Source organism: Miniopterus schreibersii (assembly GCF_964146895.1).
Source record: "Miniopterus schreibersii genome assembly, chromosome: 21".
Taxonomy (NCBI): domain Eukaryota; kingdom Metazoa; phylum Chordata; class Mammalia; order Chiroptera; family Miniopteridae; genus Miniopterus; species Miniopterus schreibersii.
Window position 1 is genome coordinate 251,284 of NC_138123.1, and position 21,587 is coordinate 272,870.

Here is a 21,587-nt window from a genome sequence, read left to right on the forward strand (position 1 = left end):
CGCGTCCAGGGGAAAGGCAGTGAGTCTGGCCTGGGGCAGGGCCCTAAGCGGCATCCACACTGTCCTTGCCGTGGGCTTGGACCTCCCTGCTGTCCTGTGCGCAGTGTGGTCTGTGGACCTCATGTCGTACACCCAGGGTGCCTGGGCTGAACCCACAGAGTTGGCATCTTGGGGCTGGGGCTGGGAATCAGCACTTCTGGAAGCTTCTTGGGAGACTTACGATGCACATTAAATACAGAGGCAGGTTCCCTGCAGCCCACCCGCTCCCTGTGGTCGGCTGTGGCAGAGCCCGTGTGCTGTGTGTCCTGAGTCTGCCTGCAGCCTGTATGTGCCTGGTACCTCCCACCACAGGCAGGAAACAGGCTCTGAGAAGTTAATGAACTTGCCTTGAGACACACAGCACGAAGGAGGGAGTTGGGACCAGAATCTGGGCTGGTGAACATCATGCTGAATCTCTGGGTTCCCTCAGCTTTCCCAGTGGGTGCTCCCCAGTCCCCTTACTGTCCCTGGAGCCAGCCCTGCCCTGACCACGGGGAGCAGAGCTGGCACTCCACCCCAGGCTGAGCTTTGATGGAAATACAGAGGCAGACAGGGCAGCCTCTCTCTCGAAGGGCCTGCTTGTTTTCATTTAAAGACCTACATGCTGCTCGGGGCCTGGAGGCACCTCCTGTCCAGAGCCCAGGGAGTCTGGTGGCTGCAGGGCAAGGTCCTACAGGCAGCTGCTCTCCAAGCCCTGAGCTCCCTGCCCCTCACCCCGACTCACCTGTCAGTGGCTGTCACCTGCTCAGCAGATGGCAGACTGGTGGCACCTCTCCCTGGGCTGTACTCAGATTGGCTCAGCTATGTCCTGGTTGCCCTGAGCCAAGCCATCTGTGCCCGAGAGAGACCCAACATCACAGAAGGGCAGACGGGCCCTCACAGCCCCTCAGGTCGTGGGGAGAGAGCTTAGGGCACGAGAGCCAGACGCAGCTTTCCCGGGCCCTGCAGAGAGTGGCTTTCAGCGTCCTTCCCGAGGTGCAAGCGCCCCTGTCCTGGCCTTGTGCTCTCTGTCATCAGGGAGCCCCACCCCTGCCCCCCTGCAGCAGGAGTCCCTGGGAACCAAGGGAGGGGCGCTGGCAGGGATGGGTCTGTTCCCTGCCTCTCGCTCCTCCTTGGGGTTCATTCTCACAGCTGATTGATGGGACATGTCACCTTTTTAATTCAGAAGCAGAGCTGGACTGAAAGTTCCCCTAAAATGAAACCCAAGAACACAAGGTAGAGTGTGTGTGGAGTTAGTGTGGAAACGGGGGTCCCTCCCACCTGATGAGGCTAGTTCCCCTGCATGTCCTTCCCAGGACCCTCAGCAGACTCAGGGTTCGATGCTCCAGAGGGGACATTGTCCTCCCCCCGCCCCAAAAATAGCTCATTGAGAGAGAGAGATTCTTGATTCTCAAGGTGTCTCTGCCGGAGATGGAGCCAGAGCCTCTGGGGACCAGGAAACTGAGAGGTGCTCCAATTCGACAGGAGTGGAGGTTCCGTCAGCCTGTGTCCCCGGCCTTGGGAAGGAGACCTGCCCCTGTGCTCCCTCTACCCAGACCTCCGGGTTCCACCAGGATCAGAGGGTGGGGCTGCACACTGAGGGGGGTGAGAGGTGGCCCAGCCCCTGAGGAGGAGGGTGACTCTCCAGCTCCAGGCCACCCCCTCTGGAGGCAATGGGCTGCACAGTTCCCTGGGAAATGAGGACTTTTAGGAAAAAAACTAACAACAACAAAGAATCCGAGCACCGCATTGCAGTGCCTCTGGGATCAGTGCAGCTGCCGGCTGCTGTGTGGGCTCCACACGTCCCCACCCAGCCGGCGCCCAGGGCCAGAGGCAGGGAAGTGGGTCACCAGCACCTGCCGCCCAGCTGCGGCCTGGGGCATTGTCTGCGGCCTTTGTCACACACCCTGGTTATAGGTCACCGAGGGCCCCTTTAGCGGAAACCGGCCTGTCCCAGTCCTGACACCGCTTGGTGTGAGATGCATTGTCGTTTTCTCCTTTCTCCCCAAAAGGGGCCAGGAAGCCTTTGCATCCACCCACCTCCAGTTTCCGGGCTCACAGACTCAGAGCTGAGTGGGACCCAAGAAACCGTCCAGTCCAGTTCCTTTATTTTATTAACAGGGAACCTGGGACCTAGAGAGAAGTGATTTGCCCAAGGTCACTCAGGGGCCGGGGCAGAGCTGGTCCTGGGGCAGAGCCCCGGAGGGGGTGCAGGAGGGGAGGGGCCGGCTGAGTGAGACCCAGGGAGAGGCCCAGGCCGTGACTCCCTGCGGATGGACCAATGAATCTGCAGATTAGCTGTTCAAGGTGGCCACAGAGGACAGCAGTGCCCACAGCAACGCCACGTGCAGGATCCTTGCCCCCCACCCCCACCCTGAGCTTCCTGTGGAGCCCACGGGAACCCCCACCCTCACCCCCCAGGGCCCTCGCAGTGCTGGCTGCAGTCCAGCTTCCAGACCTTGTCAGGGTGGGTGGGAGTCCCCCGGGCCTTGGCCAGGCTGCTGCTTTCAGCTCTGGACCGGGTGCCTCCATCAGGGTGAGAGGGAGGTCTCAGGGGGCTAGGACCCCCAAACCAGCTCAGGGCTCTCCTGTGTGAGGAGACAGAGGGAAGAACAAGTGAGCCGCCAACAGATAGGAAGGGAGTGTCTGCCAGCCCAGGGAGCCAGCCAAGCGCCCCTCTTGCTCCCACCGCGGGCGCCAGGAGCCGGGTCCTGCTGGGTGCACCAGCCCAGGGCGTGGGCAGCTCCGAGTTTCTGTGCAGAGCGGCTGAAGGGCTGCTGTCTCGCTGGCAGGGTGGCGAGGGGACTGGTTTTAGCCTGTGGACGTGTTTGCAGGTGACTCCGGGGGAGATGCTGAGGCGGGTCATAAGGGGGTGAGCCTGGCCTCTCTGTTTCTGCCAGCGCCTGCCACACGGCCCCCACGGCGCCAGCACCGGCTGAGCACAGGGTCCGTGTGTGGGTTGGGGCCGGGAAGGAGCTGCCATCGTGCCGGGAGCCTGCGGGAGAAGTGAGGCGGGTGGGCGAGGGGAGGAGATGGACTAGCACCGTGCGGGGAGGGCTGGGGGCAGGGGAACCCGCCCCCTCCGTCATCGCCTCAGCCCTTATTTCTTTACCAGCAGGAGCTCAGGGGATGAGCCGGGAATGGCGCCATTCGTCTCTGCACGTTACCCTGTTTTATAATTGAAACCCCACGTTGCAGGCGAGAAAGCTGAGGCTTAGGGAGGCCACGGGGCATCCAAGTGGCAGTGCCAGGAGTCGAGGGCGCTGGGCCTCAGGACCTCTGAGATTTGTGGCATTCCCTCCTGGGGCTTACAGTCTAGCGGGGGGGAGGCAGAAAATGACAAAGGTGCAGAGAGAAACACACACGGGGTGCGCAAGGGAGAGGCGCAGGGACCTGAGACTGGCAGGGGGCTGGCCTGGGGAAGGGGGCGGGGAGGTTCGCATGTACAAAGGCCCTGTGGCAGGAGGGAGCACAGCGGTCAGTGTGGAGGGTGGGAGGGGCCCCCTCTGCACAGGCGGCCTGCAAGGAGACGGCCGAGGGCACCGGGCAGGAGGGTGCAGCTACAGCCAGGCACCTGGCCACGTGGCGTGTGGGGCCGGCTCTGGGGTCACCAAAGCCCCCTGCACGAAGGCCACCTGGGACCTTGGGGAGTCTTTGGGGGCTTCCCGTGCCACAGTGGAGACAGGTGGGCCCCCCCTGCCTAGTTGCTTCCTGGGGTTGTTTAAAAGGATTAAGTGGGGTCGGGGCTGTTCCCACCCCTGTGGGGGGGCCTCTGGGCCTGAGCGGCTCTGAGCAAACCTCAGCGGCCTCCTCTCATGGGACCACAGCGCTCCCGCCTCCCCATCGCGACCCAGCCCCGACGGTGCACGTGTCCCTGACCCTCCATCCCCCCCCCAGGGCAGAGGGAATCTGCAGGAATTTTACATGTTAAACAGCTATTTTTAGGAGTGGACACAGTCCCACAGAAACGCTTTTATTTTCCGTAACTGGACCCGTTTTACTGGCAGCCCCTTCAGCGAGGCTCAGGTGTCTTTGGATCCATTTCAGGAGAAGGAGGGGGGTCGCCTCATGGTTCTGAGGGTGCAGAGCCAGAGCTGACGGGAAGGGGCTGCTGGGGGGCAGCGAGCAGAGCCCGATGGGGCTGGGAAGGCCCGGGAGGGGGCTGGGGCCTGACACCCGCAGAAACTCCAGGCCCAGCTGGGTCCTCAGGGCTCAGCGGCGGGTGTTGGGGACTGAGGATGAGGCGGAGGAGGGACACCCCGAGTCACAGCCCCGCCCCTCCCACCGCCCAGGGTAGCGTCCTGGGACCCTGGGCCTCCGGAAACCCCGAAGTCCAACCCGAGTCCCCTGAGCTCTCCTTGCCCCTCCTCCTGGCACGAGAAACTTGGAGGGGCCTCAGCAGCGAATCACCCCCGCCCCAGGGAGAACGGGAGGCGCGCAGCCTCCGTGAGGGGCCGGCTGCGGGGTTTGGGGCGTCGGGGGGGGGTCCCTGACCTTGAGCCCTCGCCCTGAGGCCCCTTTTTGCCTCGGGAGCGGCGGAGTTGGGCGGGGGCTCGGCTCAGCCCCCCCGCGTCACGGACGCGCAGCCCGGGGCCGCAGCCTGGAATCCCCGAGTCAGCGCTTCCCGACCCGGGTCCGTGACGCGCGGCAGGGGCCGGGCTGCAGCGGGGCGCGGGGCGCGGGGCGCGGGGCGGGGGGGCGCGGGGCTGGGGGGCGCGGGGCGGGGCCGGGCTGCAGCGGGGCGCGGGGCGCGGGGCGGGGCCGGGCTGCAGCGGGGCGCGAGGCGCGGGGCGCGGGGCGCGGGGCGGGGGAGCGCGGGGCGCGGTGCCGCAGCGCTGCGGCGGCCGCGGGGCGGGCGGGGCGAGGGGGCGGGCCCCGCCGAGCTCGTGGGAAATCCCCGGGCTCCTCCGCGAGGCCTTCCCCAGCCCTCCCGCGTTGGGGGTGACTCCCTCGGTCGAACCCCAAACTTGATCCTTGGTTCTGAGGGCGCAGAGCGGGAGCTCAGAGGAAGGGGCTGCGGGAGGGGGAGCGGGCAGAGGGGGGCGGGGGCTGGAGGCCTGACACCCGCAGAAATTCCACGCGGAGCTGGGTCCTGAGGTCTCGGGGGACGGGTGTGGGGGGCTGAGGCCGAGGCGGAGGAGGGACCCCCAGAGTCGCAGCCCCCGCCCCTCCTGCCCCGAGAGGGTGGGGATGCCAGGCCTCCCTGCGCTGGGCGGCTCGGGGTCCCCATGGCCGAGCCCTGCGCCGGGTTCCTACCTGGGAGCCAGGCCCGGGTCCTGCGCGCAGACCCCCCCCGCCCCTCCGCCCCGCTTTCTCGGCTCCCGGGGGGCCCCGGGCACGAGCCCGACTGCACCCCCTGGGACTGAGGCCGGGGCTGCCGGCGGTCCGAGCTCTCGGGGCGGGAGGAACCCCGCCTCCCGGCCTCGGGATTCTGCCCTTTGTCTGCACCGCCCTCCTCCCGCTTCTTTCCCGACTCAGGCACCGCCATCCGCGCCCCCGGAGCCGGCGGCTCCCTCCTGCCGCCAGCACCCCGCCGGCCCCTCCCCCGGCCAGTCCCCGCGCCCCGGGGCTCCCGCAGCGGGTGGGCGGCGGGGCTGAAGGGGCGCCGCAGGGGCGCAGGGAGCGGCGGGACCCCTCCGCATTGTCCCGCGGGCTCCGGGGGCGCAAAGCCCGCCCCGCCACCCCAAACTTCTCCAGGGGCGCCCCGGGTGGCACCCTCTCCCGACCCGGGTCCCTCCGCACGCCCCTCTCCTCCCTCCCCGCCCGCCTTCCCGGGGAGCGGGCGCGGGGCGCGGGGCGCGGGGGCGGCTCGGGGGCCGGGATCGCCGTGGCCCGCCGGCCTGCACCGGGCGCGGCGCGTGTGAGGAGCATGTCAATTGGCGGCGGGGCAGAGGCTCGGGCTGCTCCTACCGCAGAGCGAGCGCGAGCGAGGAGCGGGCGGCGGAGCCGCAGCGGCCGCGGCGCGGGAAGAGGCCCCGGAGTCCCGCCCGCCGCGCTCGGGCCGCAGTGCGCCGGACGCCGGTAAGAGGAGCCGCGCCGCAGCCTCCCGGGCCCGGGCGCGGGTCTCCGGGCTGGGACGCTCGCACTTTCTGGCTGGGCGCTCGCAGCCGATAAACTTAGTGCGGGACAGAGCGGGCGCTGGGGACTGTTCCGGAAATCCACTCGCGTTGGAGTTGCCCGGTTAGTCCCGCAGGAGGCGTCCCGCGTGGTCCCGGGGACCCAGGCCCCCCAAGTGGTTCTCGCGGAGCCGGGGACGGGCGGGGCGAGCAGGAGGGGCGGCCGCGCAGCGCGCTGGAACCCGGGCATCCCCGAGGCTAAAGCGCGGGGGCTGAGAGCGTGGGGAGGTGGGGGGCGGGGAGCGGGGAAAGTGGGTGCGGGCTCCTGGGACCCCCCTCGGCCCCGCTGCATTGGAGGGGAGCCGGCAGGCTCAGGCGTGGAGCTCTCGAGCCCCCCGGCGCAGAGCGCGCACCCGGGACCCTGGCGGGGCGCGCAGCCCGCTTCCCCGTGCGCCCCGCGCCGCGCCGCGCCGCCCGGGGCTGGGATGGGCGGCGGCATCTTCCGCCCCTTCCTCTCCCTGAAACTTTCTCAGCCTCCCGCACCCGCCGCCGCTGGGGGATTGGAGGACGCTGGATCCCGAGGATCCCGGCCGGCAGCCGAGCTTGGAGAGGGGTGGGGGTGGGAAGGGGCCACAGGGCAGGAAGAGCGCATGCTCCACGCGGTTTGCTGTGTGACCTTGGACAAGCTGCGGCACAGCTCTGAGCCTCGGGCGATGGAGGCGCGTCGTGGGGAGGAATGGGGAGAGGCAGGGACAGGCCGGGTGAACCAGCCCTCAGGCGCCCCTGCTTCAAGCCCCCCACTTGGTTGCCTTGGAAAGCTGGCCTCTCTGTGGGAGGCCACTTCCCGGGACGGGATGGTAGTGAGAGCTGTACCAGAAGCTTCCATTCTGACCCAGCCTGTGACCTTGGACAAACACACCCCTCTGGGCCTCCCTCAGTATCTCCATCTGGAAAATGGGGGTTTGGAACATAGGCGCCTGAAACCTCCCCAGACCCACACTGCTGGCCCCAGCATGCAGGTGACACCTACTGCAGGGATGGGGTGAGGGGCAGCCTTCCTTCTGTGACCTGGCCTAGGGGAAACTGTAGCTCCCCTTCCCCCCAAAAGGCGGCAGGGCTGTGAGCCCCTCAGCCCGCCCATTCACCGCCTCGACCCACTCTCAGAATCTCCAGTGGCGGGGTGTCTGCCATCCAGCTCTGCACACCTTCTGCAGGGGGCACCACCCTCCCGGGAGAGCTTTCCCTGGACAGATAGGAGTCCCGAGGGTTAAAGGGGGTTGCCAAGGACCTCCCAAGGTCATGCAGTCTGGCCCCTGGCTCTAGGCAGGGCTGCTCCCACCTCAGACAAGGGTGACCACCGGAACCATTAGTAGGACCTGCACTACGACATCCCATGGCTCCCCAGTGCACAACCTCCCAGCCCTTCCCCAGGAAAGCCTGACCCTCCTCCTGGGGTGCAGGCTGCCCCCTCAGAAGCTTCTCACTGGGCCTCAGGGTGTTGTGGGAAGAATCCTGGGTTAAGGTGGGAGGCCTGAGCTTAATTCTAGGCTCCGTCTCCAATCTGTGTGCCCTTGTGTGCCCTTGGGCAAGTCCCTGTTTTTCTCTCCTCACCTGCACATTGAGGGTCAAGCTCAGTAACCTCCAGTCCATTGTGGCTGAGGTTCTGGGCTGGGGCCTGAGCGGCAGCAAGTGGGCTCCACCTGAGGGCGGGGCCGGTGGTCTCCAGGAAATCCCCACTCCTGTCCCCAGAGTGGAGACAACCTGAGACAAAATGGCCCTGACACCCTGGAGTGAGTCCTCAGACCCCGGATCCGCTCGGGATTCGCTATGTGACCTTGAGCAAGTTACCTGACTTTTTTTTTTTTTTGAGCTTCAGTTAGTTGTCAAAACGCAGCGATAACAGCAGGGGCGTTTTAGGCTTGCTATAGATGCTCAGTGGGACGCTGAGCCCTCTGCATCCTCAGGGAGCGGCAGCCGGGCTGACAGTGACAGTAAAGGCTGGTGGCGGGCAGTGGGCACCTCTCTGCGGACAGTAGAACAGTGCCCGTGGGCCGCAGGGGAAGATTTGCAGACTGGCAGCGCGGGGACCTGAGTGCACTTGACTTTGAAAGGAACCTTTGGATTTGCTGTTCAGCAACCCTTTGTGCCCAGCCCATCGCCTCCTACCCGCCCCAGCCCTGCTCCCTAATAAATCCCCCTGATTGTTTGGAGCTGCTGGTCCCCAGCTCCCAGCTCCCTGGAGGAAGCCTGTGGGCCTTTGTGCAGCGGCCCGTCTGTCCGGAACTGACAGCTGACGGGCCATAGAGGGCTCCAGGGCTCCAGGGCTTGGGCAGACCCCCAGGCCCTGCGAGAGGCTTGCTCCCTCATGTGGGCATATCTGGGGCTGAGCCCAGGAAAGACGGGGAAAGTCCTTGGCAGGTCAGGACAGGCCGCGAGTGATTTTTTCCTGCCTTTGTTTCGTTCTTTCCTTTTTCTCCTCTGTGTCCACTCCCCGGTCTCTGTGTCCTGAGGTTGGGGAGGGCTGGGGAGGAGACCCAAAGCCCACAGTTCCTCTGCCACCGGCGTGAAATCCTTGAACTCTTGGCAGCTGCTGGCTGCTTCTGGGGCTTCTGTGCCCCTGCCTGGCTGGTGGAATCGCACCTTTTCGACTTGACAAAGGTGCACGTGGAGAGTCCCGGCCACCCCGCAGCAGGAAGGCTCAGGCCAGGTACGAGGAAGGACTTCCTGCCTTGGGGTCACCGCTCTGGGGAGCCCTCTGGGTGGGACGCTGTGGCAGTGGGTTCAGGGAAAGCGCCAGCTTGTGACCCCTGAAGAGGCCACTGACATTCCTGGAGGTCAGGGCTGCCACCCAAGGCTAAACCTGGTCTCAACTCCTACATTGATCAGGCGGCTGGCAGGCCACAGAGACCAGATAACCAGAGCGGCCACCCAGCTTTGCAGGCGAGCAGGAATGCCTGTGAACACCCCCTCAGGGCCTCGGTCTGGTTATCCCTGGAACAGGTGTGGCACTTCCGTGCGCAGGTGTCTACAGTCACCCAGAGAGGCGGCGATGGCCAGGCCCCAGCCCCTCCCCGCCAGTGCCTGCATCTCTCACTGTTTTTAAGCTCTGTGGGCTTAATGAGCGGCCTGCCCTGATGCCTTCAACAGTCGCCTTTTTCTCTAATGAACCTGAGAGTGAAGCTGGGCTCCTTTTCATTTGTCACCCCCACCCCCCAACCAGGAGGCCAGAGCTGGGCTGCTTCCCCATCTGGGTCCAGACTCAGCTCTGAGACTGCCCTCAGTGTGCCCCCAAGTCACCTGGACCCCAGCCCCTTGGGAACCAGCCCCTCCATCTTGTTTACCCCATCAAAAATCCAGAAACAGCAAAATTAAAGCCACTAAACCAATCAGTAGTATTTAGCAGAGCCTATTGTGCATATAAGAACCACCAACTGAGAGCTTCCAGAGTCACGGACTGACGTGAGCTCAGGGCGGCTTTTCAGGTGAAGGGAGGGAGCCGTTGACTCCGCAGCGGCTCTTATTTCCAAGGAGCTTCCCACGCAGGCGGTGGGTTCCTGTGACTCCCTCGTTTTCAGGAATATGAGTTAAGTTTCTATAACAATCATCAGAAGTAACCCAGGTGTTGCTTTTGTTCATGAACTAAGCTGGGTTAGTTTTGCTTAAGTGGCTTCAGTGGTTTTGTGAGCTCAGGAAATCCTCAAGTTTGGTCTGTTTTGCATATAACGTCAACACCTGGGAGCCGATCCTGCAAGAGCAGTGATGCTATAGGGAGAACTGCTGAGCTCCCCGCATAACTGGGGGGCAGCTCCTGAGGACAAACCTCGGAGGGATTGACGGGGCCTGGACACATGAGGACATGCACCGGTGGCTGGGAGATGTCAGATGTAGAGACTCACAGGGTTGGAATGGGGACCTGGAAGTCAAGTGCTAATCTGCCCACCTGGCTTCACCTGGCTCCTTCTCCTGAGGGGCTCTGCCTCCCAGGTGGGACCCCAGTAGAATTCCACGCTGGCATTTTCCAGTTTGGAATTTCCCCGCATCTCCTCCCTCCTCCAGCCTGTTGGTATTTTGAGGACACGGCTGCCCCGCCCCCCCCACAAGCCTGTTTCCTATTCCTGCCCCAGGTGGTCAGGGGGAGGAAGTTGGCTTCTTCCGGGAATATAATTGTGCCCCCGGGGCTGGCCTGACCCACTTTAGTTCCCGGAGACCACGGCCTGTCAGAGGCGCTGGCGGTGATGGGCATCTCACAATGAGTGGCGTCTTCTCCCCCGGGCCTGCCAGGTCTGGGAGGAGCAGAGAACAGACTGTGTCTTCCTCGGCTGCCCTCCCCCTGCACTCACTCGTGGCAGAGCAGCGATCCAGCAATTTGAGCCACACAATCCCCGCTGAGCCTCAGAGTCCCCTGCCCCCAGTGCTTCCCAAGCCCCCGTAGAGCATGACCAGGGCAGAGCCTCCCACGGCCCACCCCCTGCCTCATACTTGGCTCAAACACACCCAGGGCCCCTGAGGCCCCAGTACTTTTCGGTGGGCAGACCTCTGGGGCCCAGTGTGCACCCCCCACATTCCAGGGCCCGCTGGTCGCCAAGCTTCCATGTGTCCCCACTCAGTCACCCATTTGGGGTCCCCACCCTTCCCAGCCTGCTCCCAAGCATCCTGGCACTCGGCCTGCTCGGCATCTACGCCAGCAGCGGCCTCCTTGTCTGACCCGTGTATACGCACTGGCCTTGCCACGCAGGGAACTCACAGACACGGGCAACTCATTTTCAAAATGTGCCCGAAAATTCATTCATTAAAACTTTATTCTCTGTCTCCCAAGACCCAGGCGTCCAAAAAATAAAGACATAAATTTATCCTTAAGTGTTGAACTTTGTTAGCCTGTGAGCTTTGGCGAGAGGTATCTTGCTGGTTAACCTATTTCCATCTCATTAGTGCAGCTTCTGCAAATACACGTCGGGAAGACTAAAGAAGTGGTGTCCAGCTAGCTCCTCGCTATCTGCAGTGTCCAAGGCCAGGCTGGAGGGGGACGGTCCACGGGAGTGTGGCCCCCAGGTCCTGTTTGGTTGGTCCGCTGTGGCAGGTGGTGATGAGTGTGAGCGTCTGAGTGTGAGCTTGCGTGTGCTCGAGGCCACGCCACATCCCCGCCCTGGATGTAACTCCCTCTCAGCCCATGTGGCAGGTGTGGCCAGTGGAGTTTCCTATCAGTCCAGACTCAGAACCACAGCTGGGCTCTGAGCACCTCTGGGTGTTTGCAGCTGAGGGATGGTCCTGCGTGTCCGCACCATGGCTCTGGGGAGGTGAGGCCCTGCAGTCGCCATGCACCTGTGGTCCCCCTTGCTGTTCTATCAGACCTCTGACTGTAGTTGGTGCTTTGAGGCACAGAGGTTGTCCCCAGGCCACGCGTGGCTGGTCCCCGTGGCCGCTCACTAGTGCTCAGAGACGAGCGTGCAAGGACCGCACCTACTACCTCACCTGGCCCCACCCTCCCCTTCAGACCTGACCCCCGAGGGCAGCGGAGCAGGCGCCTCCACCAGCTCCGGCTCAGCGCCCGCAGCATCCCTGCCTAATGGCCTGTCTCCTGCTTTCCTGCTCGGGCGGTTCTGAGCAGACAGAGGCGCTCACTCTGCTCCGGGTCCGTGGAGCCCCAGGTCGTTTATCATCCTCAGCTCTCCCAGCTGCCACCTTCCCAGGACCTCAGCCTGAGCCTCGAGGGGGTCGGGGTGGCTGTGCAGCCCTGAGGACTTGGCTTCTCCTTGTGTTCTTGTTGGGGCCCTGCTCAGAGGCCTGAGCCCTGCGCCCCGGGTGGGGGATCGTCCTGGGGGTGGAGGCGTCCGAGGGAAGGAGCAGGAGCTGTGTGGCCTTAGGCTCATGCAAAGAGAGATGTGACACTTGGTTTTTAACAGTCGCCCACGTGCTGTGGACATGGTCGTTCAGGGCTGGGCAGGGTCTAGGAGGCCAGAGGGCCTGGCATCACGGAGAGGAGGCCTCTGACCTGTCTGTTCCTCGCCTGGGACTCACTGAGCACCTACTACGCGCCATCAAATCCCCTGCATTCGTGGATCTTAAATCCAGTGACAGGCAGACAAGTGAAATAGACGTGTGTCAGTGACAAGTGCTGTGGAGAAGGGGCCAGGGCCCCAGAGGACCCCCTGATCGGAGGCCACGAGCCCCGTGGAGTCTGCAGGAAGAGCGGCTCAGGTACAAGGAGCAGCAGCTGCCGGGCGCCGAGTTAGCCGGCGAGGACGCAGTTCTTGGGGGATGGAGACCTGCTGCTTGACAGGCCCCTGTGCCTGCTGGGCTGGGAGCCGACGGGGAGGGGACCCCTGGGCACTCACCGGCCCCCCTCTCGCCCGCAGCCGTCCCTGCAGCCGCCATGTGGAACATCTTCAAGAAAAACCAGGAGCCCGGGGTGGCCCCTGCCACCACCACAGTCCCGATGCCCGTCGGACCCCCAGACAACTCCACCCAGAGTGGGGGCGCTGGGGAGAGCAAGGAGGACATGTTCGCGAAGCTGAGGGAGAAATTCTTCAATGAAGTGAACAAGATCCCCCGTGAGTGTCCCCGAGACGGGGCGTTGGGGGCCCGGGCACACCTGCTGGGCTCTAAGTCCTGGTTTAGGCTGGATGGCTGGGGTGCCCTCTCAGTAACGGGGGGTGTGGACTGGCTTACTGAGGGAAGCAGGGGGACTCCATGGCCTGATTTCCCAGGGAAGAATCTTCTTACAGAATTTAGGAAACTGTCAAAAGGTGAGGCTGAGAGGAGATGCAAAGCTGTGAGACCACGGCCAGCCCCCCGGGGACCCCACGAAACCACCGTTGTGGGAGATAGAAAATAAAAGCCCCACTACTTTCGTTAGAGACATATTTTTATCTAAGTATCGTTGGCAGACCATGTCATGTTAGTTATATTAGCGTCAGGTGTGCCTATAGCGACGGTCGTCTCTATAAGTGCCCCCTGCCTTCTGGGTTCCTAGCTAAGTCTGTGTGGGAGACACAGGCCACGCTCAGGGGAGCAGGACCACGGACAGCACCCAGGGCCTGGGCTCCCAGGCTGGGCACCCGGTGGGGTCTGGGCTCTTCCCACCGTGTCCATCCCGGAAGGACCATCCTGTTCTCTGCAATATGAGCAGTTCTCCGTAGGTCAGACTGACCCGTTCTCCGTAGGTCGGACTGGTCACCTCTCGTAGAGCCCAGTTCCCCTTCCTGCCTGCTCAGCCCCGTGTTTCCCGTTAGCGGTGCGTCCGCAGGGCAGTGGGGCAGGTGCCCCCGAGAGGGCAGGTGCGCCTGAGCCCCGGGAGCGTGGGGCTAAGCCACGGGGGCGGGCGGGGCGCGGTCCTGACGGGGGCCGGGCCCTGCTGACCCCTGGGCTCTCCGTGGGCAGTGCCGCCCTGGGCGCTGATCGCCATCACCGTGGTGGCCGGCCTTCTGCTGCTCACTTGCTGCTTCTGCATCTGCAAGAAGTGCTGCTGCCGGAAGAAGAAGGGCAAGAAGGAGAAAGGCAAGGGCGCCAAGAACGCCATGAGCATGAAGGACATGAAGGGCGGGCAGGTGGGTGCTGGGCCGGGGGCCGGGGGCTGGGGGCCGGGGGCCGGGGTTGGGACAGCATTCCTGCCCCCAGAGGGCAAGCAAAGGCCGCCGGTGCTGCAGCTGCCCTGGGCCCCTCCCGTGTGGTCCCCGCTGGCTACACCTGTAGGGTCACCTGTCCACCCAGGTGCTTGGGGGATGTGCGGGGACCTGCCCTTGGAAGGGCAGAGGCACAGAACGTGCATCGACCGGGAGGGGCTGTTGGGACAGGCTGTTGGAGTGAGAGCCACGGGAGTGTCTGTGGTTTCTGGGGGGACTGCGGCCTCTGGCTGGGGCGGGGCGGGGACTGGACAGGCCCCAGGGTGAGGCCCAGCGCAGCCCATCTCTGGTGCCGGCTGTATTCGCCCGTCCTTCCGGGTGGGTCGGCACACCCCCAGGTTCCTCCTTCACACTCGCAGACGTCCCTGTGAGCCCCATTTTCCCCACTGGGGTGAGGGGAGCAGTTTTCTGCCCGGGAAGTCGACCTGGGGGGAGGGGAGACGGTGGAGGAAGGGCCTGACCTCAGAACTCAGCCAGCGAGCGAACACTCCTGTGTGTTTGTGCGCATCTGTGGGGGGGCAAGGAGCCTGCAGTGTGGGGGGCACAGGGGCTCCATAGCCCCCGGGCACAGTCCAGCCTGGTGGCCCCAGTGGCTGGGACTCCGGGGGCTCGTCCGGGCCGCCGGGCTTTCTGCTCACTGTGTTCTCTCCTCTCGCCCCCCCTCCGTGGACTTTCCCTGCGCCGGACCACCTGCGCCGCGCACCCGGTATGTCTGGCCCAGGGTGGGTGGGGCCTGAGCTGGGGGGAGTGGGGGGCACTGAGAAGGGAAATGCTGGGTCCTGCAGGGAGAGGGGCACAGGGCGGGGCCCTGGGGACTGCCCACCGCCCTCAGCCCCCGCCCCTCCCCGCCTGCACCGAGGGCCCTTCCGGCCGCCCCTGTGCTGAGCCGGGCTGCCCTGCCCTCGCCTGACCGTCCCCCTCCGCAGGCCCTGCAGGATGATGAAGACGCCGAGACCGGCCTCACGGAGGGCGAGGGCGAGGGCGAGGAGGAGAAGGAGCCGGAGAACCTGGGGAAGCTGCAGTTCTCCCTGGACTACGATTTCCAGGCCAACCAGGTGTGGGGCCGGCTGGAGGTGGGCGGGAGGGGACAGAAACCACCCCCTTCCCGTGCGGAGACCGGCCGGGCCTGTACCGGGCCTGGGGACGGGCCGCTGGCCGACTGCTCTGTATTAACCTGCCCAGCCTTGGGCCGGTCGGCGTCCTCTCAACTCCCGTGACCCGTGTCTTTCCGAGTTCCTGGGGGTGGGGGTGGGACTGACCTTCTGCCCCCACCCCGGCCGCCCGCCTCTGGGAGGGCTGCTGGTGCTCTCCGGGCGGAGCTGGTGCTGGGACTCAGGCCGGCCTCCCTGTCTCCACAGCTCACCGTCGGCGTCCTGCAGGCTGCGGAGCTGCCTGCGCTGGACATGGGAGGCACCTCAGACCCTTACGTCAAAGTCTTCCTCCTTCCAGACAAGAAGAAGAAATACGAGACCAAAGTCCATCGGAAGACGCTGAACCCCGCCTTCAATGAAACCTTCACCTTCAAGGTGACGCAGGCCGGAGGGGGCAGGCGGCTGCCCCTGGCCCCAGTCCCACCGGCCTCCTGCTCCAGGGCCTTTCTGGCTAAGCCCTGGAACAGCTCAGCCTGGAACAAGGCCGCCCCGGGCTGTGCCTCCAGGAGGGTTGGGGCTCTCCCCGCCCCCACTCTGTTCCCCCAGAGCCTGGGTCTTCACTCCGTCTCTACGGACTCAACCAGGAGTCCTGCAGTCAGCGGGGAGAGAGCTGGGCCCAGGGACCGGCTCGCCACAGCCCCTGCAGGCGTGGGCACTGCCCCGACCCTCCCTGACCCTCCTGTGCCTTGCAGGTGCCATACCAGGAGCTGGGGGGCAAGACTCTGGTGATGGCCATCTACGACTTCGACCGCTTCTCTAAACACGACATCATCGGGGAGGTGAAGGTGCCCATGAACACCGTGGACCTCGGCCAGCCCATCGAGGAGTGGCGAGACCTGCAGGGTGGGGAGAAAGAAGAGGTGAGGACAGGGACGTGGCGTGCCGGGGACCGGGCCCCAGGGTCGGGGACCAGGCTGGGCCTAGCTGCGAGACCCTGGGCTCCTCACCAATCTCCTTAGGCCTGAGTTCCCCTCTTCAGCCTCTGCAAGTGAGGGTGAACCTCCTGAGTGAAGCGCGCGGTGGCCGGCAGGTGCCTGGCATCTGTCACCATCACTGTTGTGGGTCCTAAGCTCTGTCACTTAGGGCAGCAAAGTGCCCCGAGGGCCACGGGTCTCCCTGCGTGTGGAGCCGTCCTGGCGGGCGGAGGAGTCGGGGAGGATGGTCCCGAGGTGCTTGTCTCCAGTCCACCTGCCGAGGCCCTGGGGTGGCAGGGAGACTGTACCCCACACTCGTCGTGGGGCCTGGGGGTAGAGGGCAAGATCGGCTGTGCCAGAGGCCCTGGGGTGGGTGAGATGAGCCAGGCCCCGTGTCTCCCCCTGGACAGCCAGAGAAGCTGGGCGACATCTGCACCTCCCTGCGCTACGTGCCCACGGCCGGCAAGCTCACGGTCTGCATCCTGGAGGCCAAGAACCTGAAGAAGATGGACGTGGGTGGCCTTTCAGGTACCTGCAGGGCTTCTGGCTGCCACTGGGTGGCACCAGTGAGCCAGCCCCGGCCGGAGCCTGGGGCCTGGGACCCAGGCAGCAGCCGCTGAGTCCCCCGCGGGACCCTGCAGCAGGGGGTCCGGCCCCCCAGAGCCTCCCTTTCTCTGGGGGCCCCTGCTCGGCTCTGAGCTGCCTCCCGGGGTGTGTGACTTCAGATTCTCCTCGCAGGGAAGCCTGGACGGGCCTCTCGTTGTCCATGCCCCCGCAATTCGACTCTGTCCTGGACGGGGCCGTGGGTGGGGGGTGGGCAGAGGTGGTCCTCGGGGAAACTTTCTGTGGCCCTGAATGGGGTGCTCACTCTGTGTCTCTGGGCGAAGCAGGGGCCTTGGGTGCCTCGAGCCTGGTCTTGATGGTGGTGCTGGGCCGGTGGGAGGAGCTGAGGTACCTGGGGCCGGTTCCCCCTGAGGGGGCGCTGAGGGCCTGGGGCCGGCTCTCCCTGCGCAGACCCCTACGTGAAGATCCACCTGATGCAGAACGGCAAGAGGCTCAAGAAGAAAAAGACGACCGTGAAAAAGAAGACGCTGAACCCCTACTTCAACGAGTCCTTCAGCTTCGAGATCCCCTTCGAGCAGATTCAGGTGCCTGGGCCTTTCGGGAGCCGGGCAGGCAGGCGGCCAGTGGCCTGGGCTGGAGGGGGAAGTTCGGTCACGGGGCCCCCGCCCTTCGCCAGCCAACCCCTCCGTCCCCTGTTTCCCCCAGAAAGTGCAGGTGGTGGTCACTGTGCTGGACTACGACAAGCTGGGCAAGAACGAAGCCATCGGCAAGATCTTCGTGGGCAGCAACGCCACGGGCACGGAGCTGCGGCACTGGTCTGACATGCTGGCCAACCCGCGGAGGCCCATCGCGCAGTGGCACTCGCTGAAGCCCGAGGAGGAGGTGGACGCCCTTCTGGGCAAGAACAAGTAGGCTCAGCGGCCGCGGCCGCTCCGGCCCCTCGGACACCAACGAGACCCAGAGCTATCGATACCTCAGTTACGCGCCCTAGAGGTTCCCCTTCTGTGTTCGTGGTCGTGTCCCCGTTTCTCCTCCCCTTCCCTCTTTTCAACGACCGGCTTCCCTCCGGTGGCTCTGTGAGGAGCGTCCCCTGCGAGGTGAAGAGAAGCCTGGCTCTTGCCGCGGTCCCGGGAGCCATCCCGCTGCATGCCCGTCGCGGTCCCCTCTCGGTCACAGCTTCACCTGAGCCTCCCGGGAGTGAGGCCCTCTTGTGGCGGAAAGTGGCAGCACGTCCCGTGTTTTTCGAAGGTTCTGGACCAACAAAGGGCACTTTCTGTTTCCTGCGAGGGAAGGCAACGCCGTGGCCAGCGATCGAGTGCATGTGTGTGCGCGTGCGTGTGCAAGAGTGCATTGTGCACACGTGTGTGTGCATGTGCGTCCATGTGTCTGCGTTCCTCGAACGAGCCGTGGACAGTGAATTTCTGCAGGAGCGGAAGGCTCTCCGGGGACCCTGCCACAAACACAGGTCCTCGGTTAAGCGGGAGGCTGGGAGGCGAGCTTGTGGAGAGGGCTCCGCCCGGCTCAGCTGCCTGAAGCTCCCTCCCTCCTCGCGGGTGGCTGCCTGGGAAGCAAGATGTGGAGACTGGATTTGTCCAGGGCAGGGGCCAACCCCCTGACGTCACAGACTTCCTGCTCCCAGCCGTGGTTGCCCACAGGTGTGGCTTCTGGGACATTCGTGGACGTGAACCATTCGCTAGGTCAGTTGGACTCCAAGAGGGACTGTCAGTCCCGGGACCTCACTCTTATTAACAGTTCATATCAAACCATGAAGAAACAGGAGCCTCATTGCCCCAAAAGACCAAGCGCACCTCCTGGACCCTCGCCCCCAGGGGGAGCAGACGCTCCATCCCTTCGCAGAATAGACGCCCTGCGGTCCATGTGCTCATTTCCCATCATGCTTTGGCTTGTTTTCTCTTTTAATCCAAGTGGAGCAACCTGTCTGAAGACACGTCGGCTGGGCAGAGCCGGAGAGCTTTGCGAGGAAAGTTGAACTGCTCTTAGCTCCCCTGAGGCCCAGGTGAGAAGGGAGGGATGGTGGACAGATGCCAGATTTCCCAGATGAGGTCGATGGGGTGCTGGGGGGTCTCCGGCTCCCACCCCTCTGCCCTCCCTGCCAGAGGCTTATGGGCAGCCGGCTGGCCCAGGGCGCTGTGGGGGGCACCCCGCCACCGTTCCTCAGGGAGACGTCTCTGAATTCCAGGAGGCAGGGCACCCTTTCAGACGGTGGTGGAGGACACCGGGGTTTCTACCCCACATTCTGTCCCACTCCCTTTCGCCTCAGTCCCCAGCATTGATAAAAAGCCATATATATGTTATTCAAGTCTGCACTGAGTCCCCTCCAAACCTGCAGCCTGGGCGAGAGAGGCAGCCCCCAGGCGGCCATCCTCCCAGCTCTGTCTCCCCCCTTCAGCCCCGAAGCCCGCAGGCCCTCACAGCACCCCCAGACCCCCGGAGCTCACTCCTCCCTAGAAAGCTGCCCCACCTAGGCCCCCTCGGCTTCCTTGGCATCAGGGACAGGTGGACAGTGTTGGAGAATCCAGCTTTGAGGATGCAGCATGAACAGGTGCAGGGTGTCTTTTTATTTTACCAAAAGGAGGTGGTGTTTGGTCTTTGCCTCACCACCTTTCGGCTGGAGTAGCGGAGAGGGACCACCTCCACCCGAAACAGGTGGGGCACGGGCCCGGCCTCGCCCGCCTCTCAGAGCCCCTGCTTCTTGCTAGTGGCCTTGGGATGTGGAAGTTATTTATTACTGGACCCCGAGGGTGCACACGTGTATGTGTGTGTTCTCACGGTGAGCTGGGAGGACCCACCCCAAGGACAGCGGGGGGCCTGCAGAGAGAGGTCTGAAGTCGCTGGGCTTGGCTCCCTTCCTCAGAGCAGTGGATTTTGGTGCTTTCTCAGGGTGTCCTGTACTCATTCCCTCCCCGCGTCCCACAAACCTATCACAGACCCTCCCTGTCAGCCTCACCCCCCCTATTGCTTTTTCTCAGCCCACCTGGGCGGCTTCCTGCAGTCCTTCCAGAGGGCTGGTGGCCACTGTCCTCAAGGGAGAGAAGGAAATGGTAGGCACCTCTGGTGTTGCTGGTGTCCCTGGGCCTGGGGACACTGGCTCAATTTTATTGCTCTGGGCCCACCTCTAGGGGGGGCACCCTTGAGGGGCGGGGACAGGTGGCTGAGAGACTGTGTTGGCATCAGGAGACACCTGGGCAGCAGAAGGCACCTGTCTGGGCCTGCACATAGGTTTTCTCCACCTGGGGGTGACGCTCCCCACACCACAGAGCATCATTGTGAACCCCCACTGCCCTGCGGGTTTCTTTCTGGGGCCCTTAGGGAGCTGGGGTGCAGGTCCCGTGTAGGATGCAGTGCGGGGTGGAGGCCGTTGGGGCTGCGAGTTCTCGCGCCCAAAGTCCGCTCCAGGAAACCGTGAAAACCCAAACCCAGCCCCACCCTGAAACCCAGGTAAGGCCAGGGGGCTGCGTTTTCTCCTCGAGGATCATTCCGAAGGGGGACCAGCCCAGCCAGTGCCACAGGCAGGTGTTTAGACTTTGGAGGCAGATGTGGAGGCGGGGGAGCCGGTGCTGGTGCTTCCGGCGTGAGCGGGAAGTGTCTCCAGGGGCCCCTCGGCCCCACACTTGCTCGTCTCCTGCAGAATTTGTCAGGAGTGACCGGTGCTGGCCCAGGGCCTCCAGGCAGTGGGGTGTTCACGGGTAAGCCCAGAGGTTGAGAAACCTCACCTGCAGTCTGGGAGTGAGTCACCCCAAGTTCCTTTAATATCCCGAATTAATTCTTGTCTCACCCAAGCTCATACAGAGACCAGCTGTCCCTCTCCCCAAAGGTAGGAAGAGACTGAGCCAGGACTGTTCCCTCCTCCATGAGGCCCCCTCTCCCCGACCCCAGGGGGTGGCAGACAGGGGAGTGTCCCAAGGCCTGATCTTGGGGGCCCAGAGCCCCGTGACATGGATGCCAGATTTTGCGAATAAAAATACAGGACGCCCAGTTAGACTTGACTTTCAGATTAAATACAAATAATTTTAAAGTGTAGGTATGTCTCAGGCACGATTTGGGACACATGCTACTGAGTGTGCTTTGCTGTGTCCCTGAAATTCAAATTTCACTGGCCCAGCTCTGTTTCCTGGGCGGCCCCCTTGTCCCGGGGTGGAGACTGGCCACTGAGGGCTTCATTACCCGGGTGTTTGAGCTGCAGTATTGAGAAGGGGACACTGTGACTTGAAGACACTTGAATATACTTTATTTTTTAAGCGACAAAACAAGAACCTTCTGAAGCCATTGAGCCTCATCTGACCCTCCCGAGCGTTTAGTTGTCCGTAACAGGCAGTAGTTCCCTGTAGACGCCTGACCGAGCCTCGCCCGAGATGCATGTCCGACTGTAAATAGCGCATGGCCGAGCAGAGTGCTGACCCCTCCTTCCCGTCTGCGTCCTGAGAAGCCTGCCCCTCCCCCCTAGCCCACCGGGAACCCCGTTCCCCCTGTGGGAGCCTCGCCAGCCCTGCTGTGGGGTGGCTGGCACCCAGGGGCCTGTACCCAGCAGGGTCCCCTCCGTCTGCAGGGCCGACCCTCCGCGTGCTGAGCCCTGTGTCCAGCCCGCTGTCTGGTGTCCCGTGTGTGTGTGTGTGGTGTCCCCTTCACCCACTGTGTGAATTAACTGAAAAGCCATAAAGGGGCCCCTGCAGGAGCCTGGCCTCGCTTCCTCCCAGGAGCCCCGTCCCCTGGCTCCCAGAACACTCATGAAGGGCTCACTGCTGCTCCCTCCTTTGCTCAGCCTGTGTCGTGAGGATGAAGGTGTCCAGGCTCCTGGTGGGACCTGGGGAGAGGTCGCCGGCAGCCCTGGCAAGCTGGCTCCCCACTCCACCTGCCCCTGCGGTGGACGGAGCCATGCCGGGCCCTCCGTAGTTTGGGTTCCTTTCCCGGGGACCTGGCCGAGGCAACCAGGATCTTCAGGTGCAGCCGGTCAGTGGCTCGGCCTGCGGCCAGATTCCCGTCACCACCTGGGGTGGACAGTGCTTCCTCAGGCTGTGGGGTCAGGTCCCTGGGGGCTCCGCTCTTCCCAGGCCGCCTCCCGCAGCCTGACCCAGGGCACCCCAGGGTGGGCGCCCGAGGGCTGCAGGGCTCCTCTGAGTGGAGGGCAGGTATAGATGGGGGGTCGCTCAGGCCTTGCTGTGACCCCCCCACCTCAGCAGACAGAAGGGAGGCCAGAGTGAGGGCGCCTGACCCTTCACCCTGACCCCTCAGGCCTTGGTTTGCTGT

At 64.1% G+C, this 21,587-nt stretch overlaps 1 protein-coding gene across 1 annotated transcript in view; it reads left to right on the top strand.

Moving 5' to 3' along the window:
• Positions 1-18,213, top strand: part of SYT2 (synaptotagmin 2) — a 38,658-nt gene extending 20,445 nt beyond the window's left edge. The window contains exons 2-9 of the mRNA XM_081124202.1: positions 12,428-12,622; positions 13,452-13,618; positions 14,629-14,748; positions 15,052-15,219; positions 15,537-15,704; positions 16,169-16,286; positions 16,773-16,906; positions 17,028-18,213. Coding sequence (XP_080980328.1) covers positions 12,445-12,622; positions 13,452-13,618; positions 14,629-14,748; positions 15,052-15,219; positions 15,537-15,704; positions 16,169-16,286; positions 16,773-16,906; positions 17,028-17,234 — 1,260 coding nt within the window. The 5' untranslated portion in view covers positions 12,428-12,444 and the 3' untranslated portion in view covers positions 17,235-18,213. The remainder of the gene's footprint in view (positions 1-12,427; positions 12,623-13,451; positions 13,619-14,628; positions 14,749-15,051; positions 15,220-15,536; positions 15,705-16,168; positions 16,287-16,772; positions 16,907-17,027) is intronic.
• Positions 18,214-21,587: the final 3,374 nt, after the last annotated feature.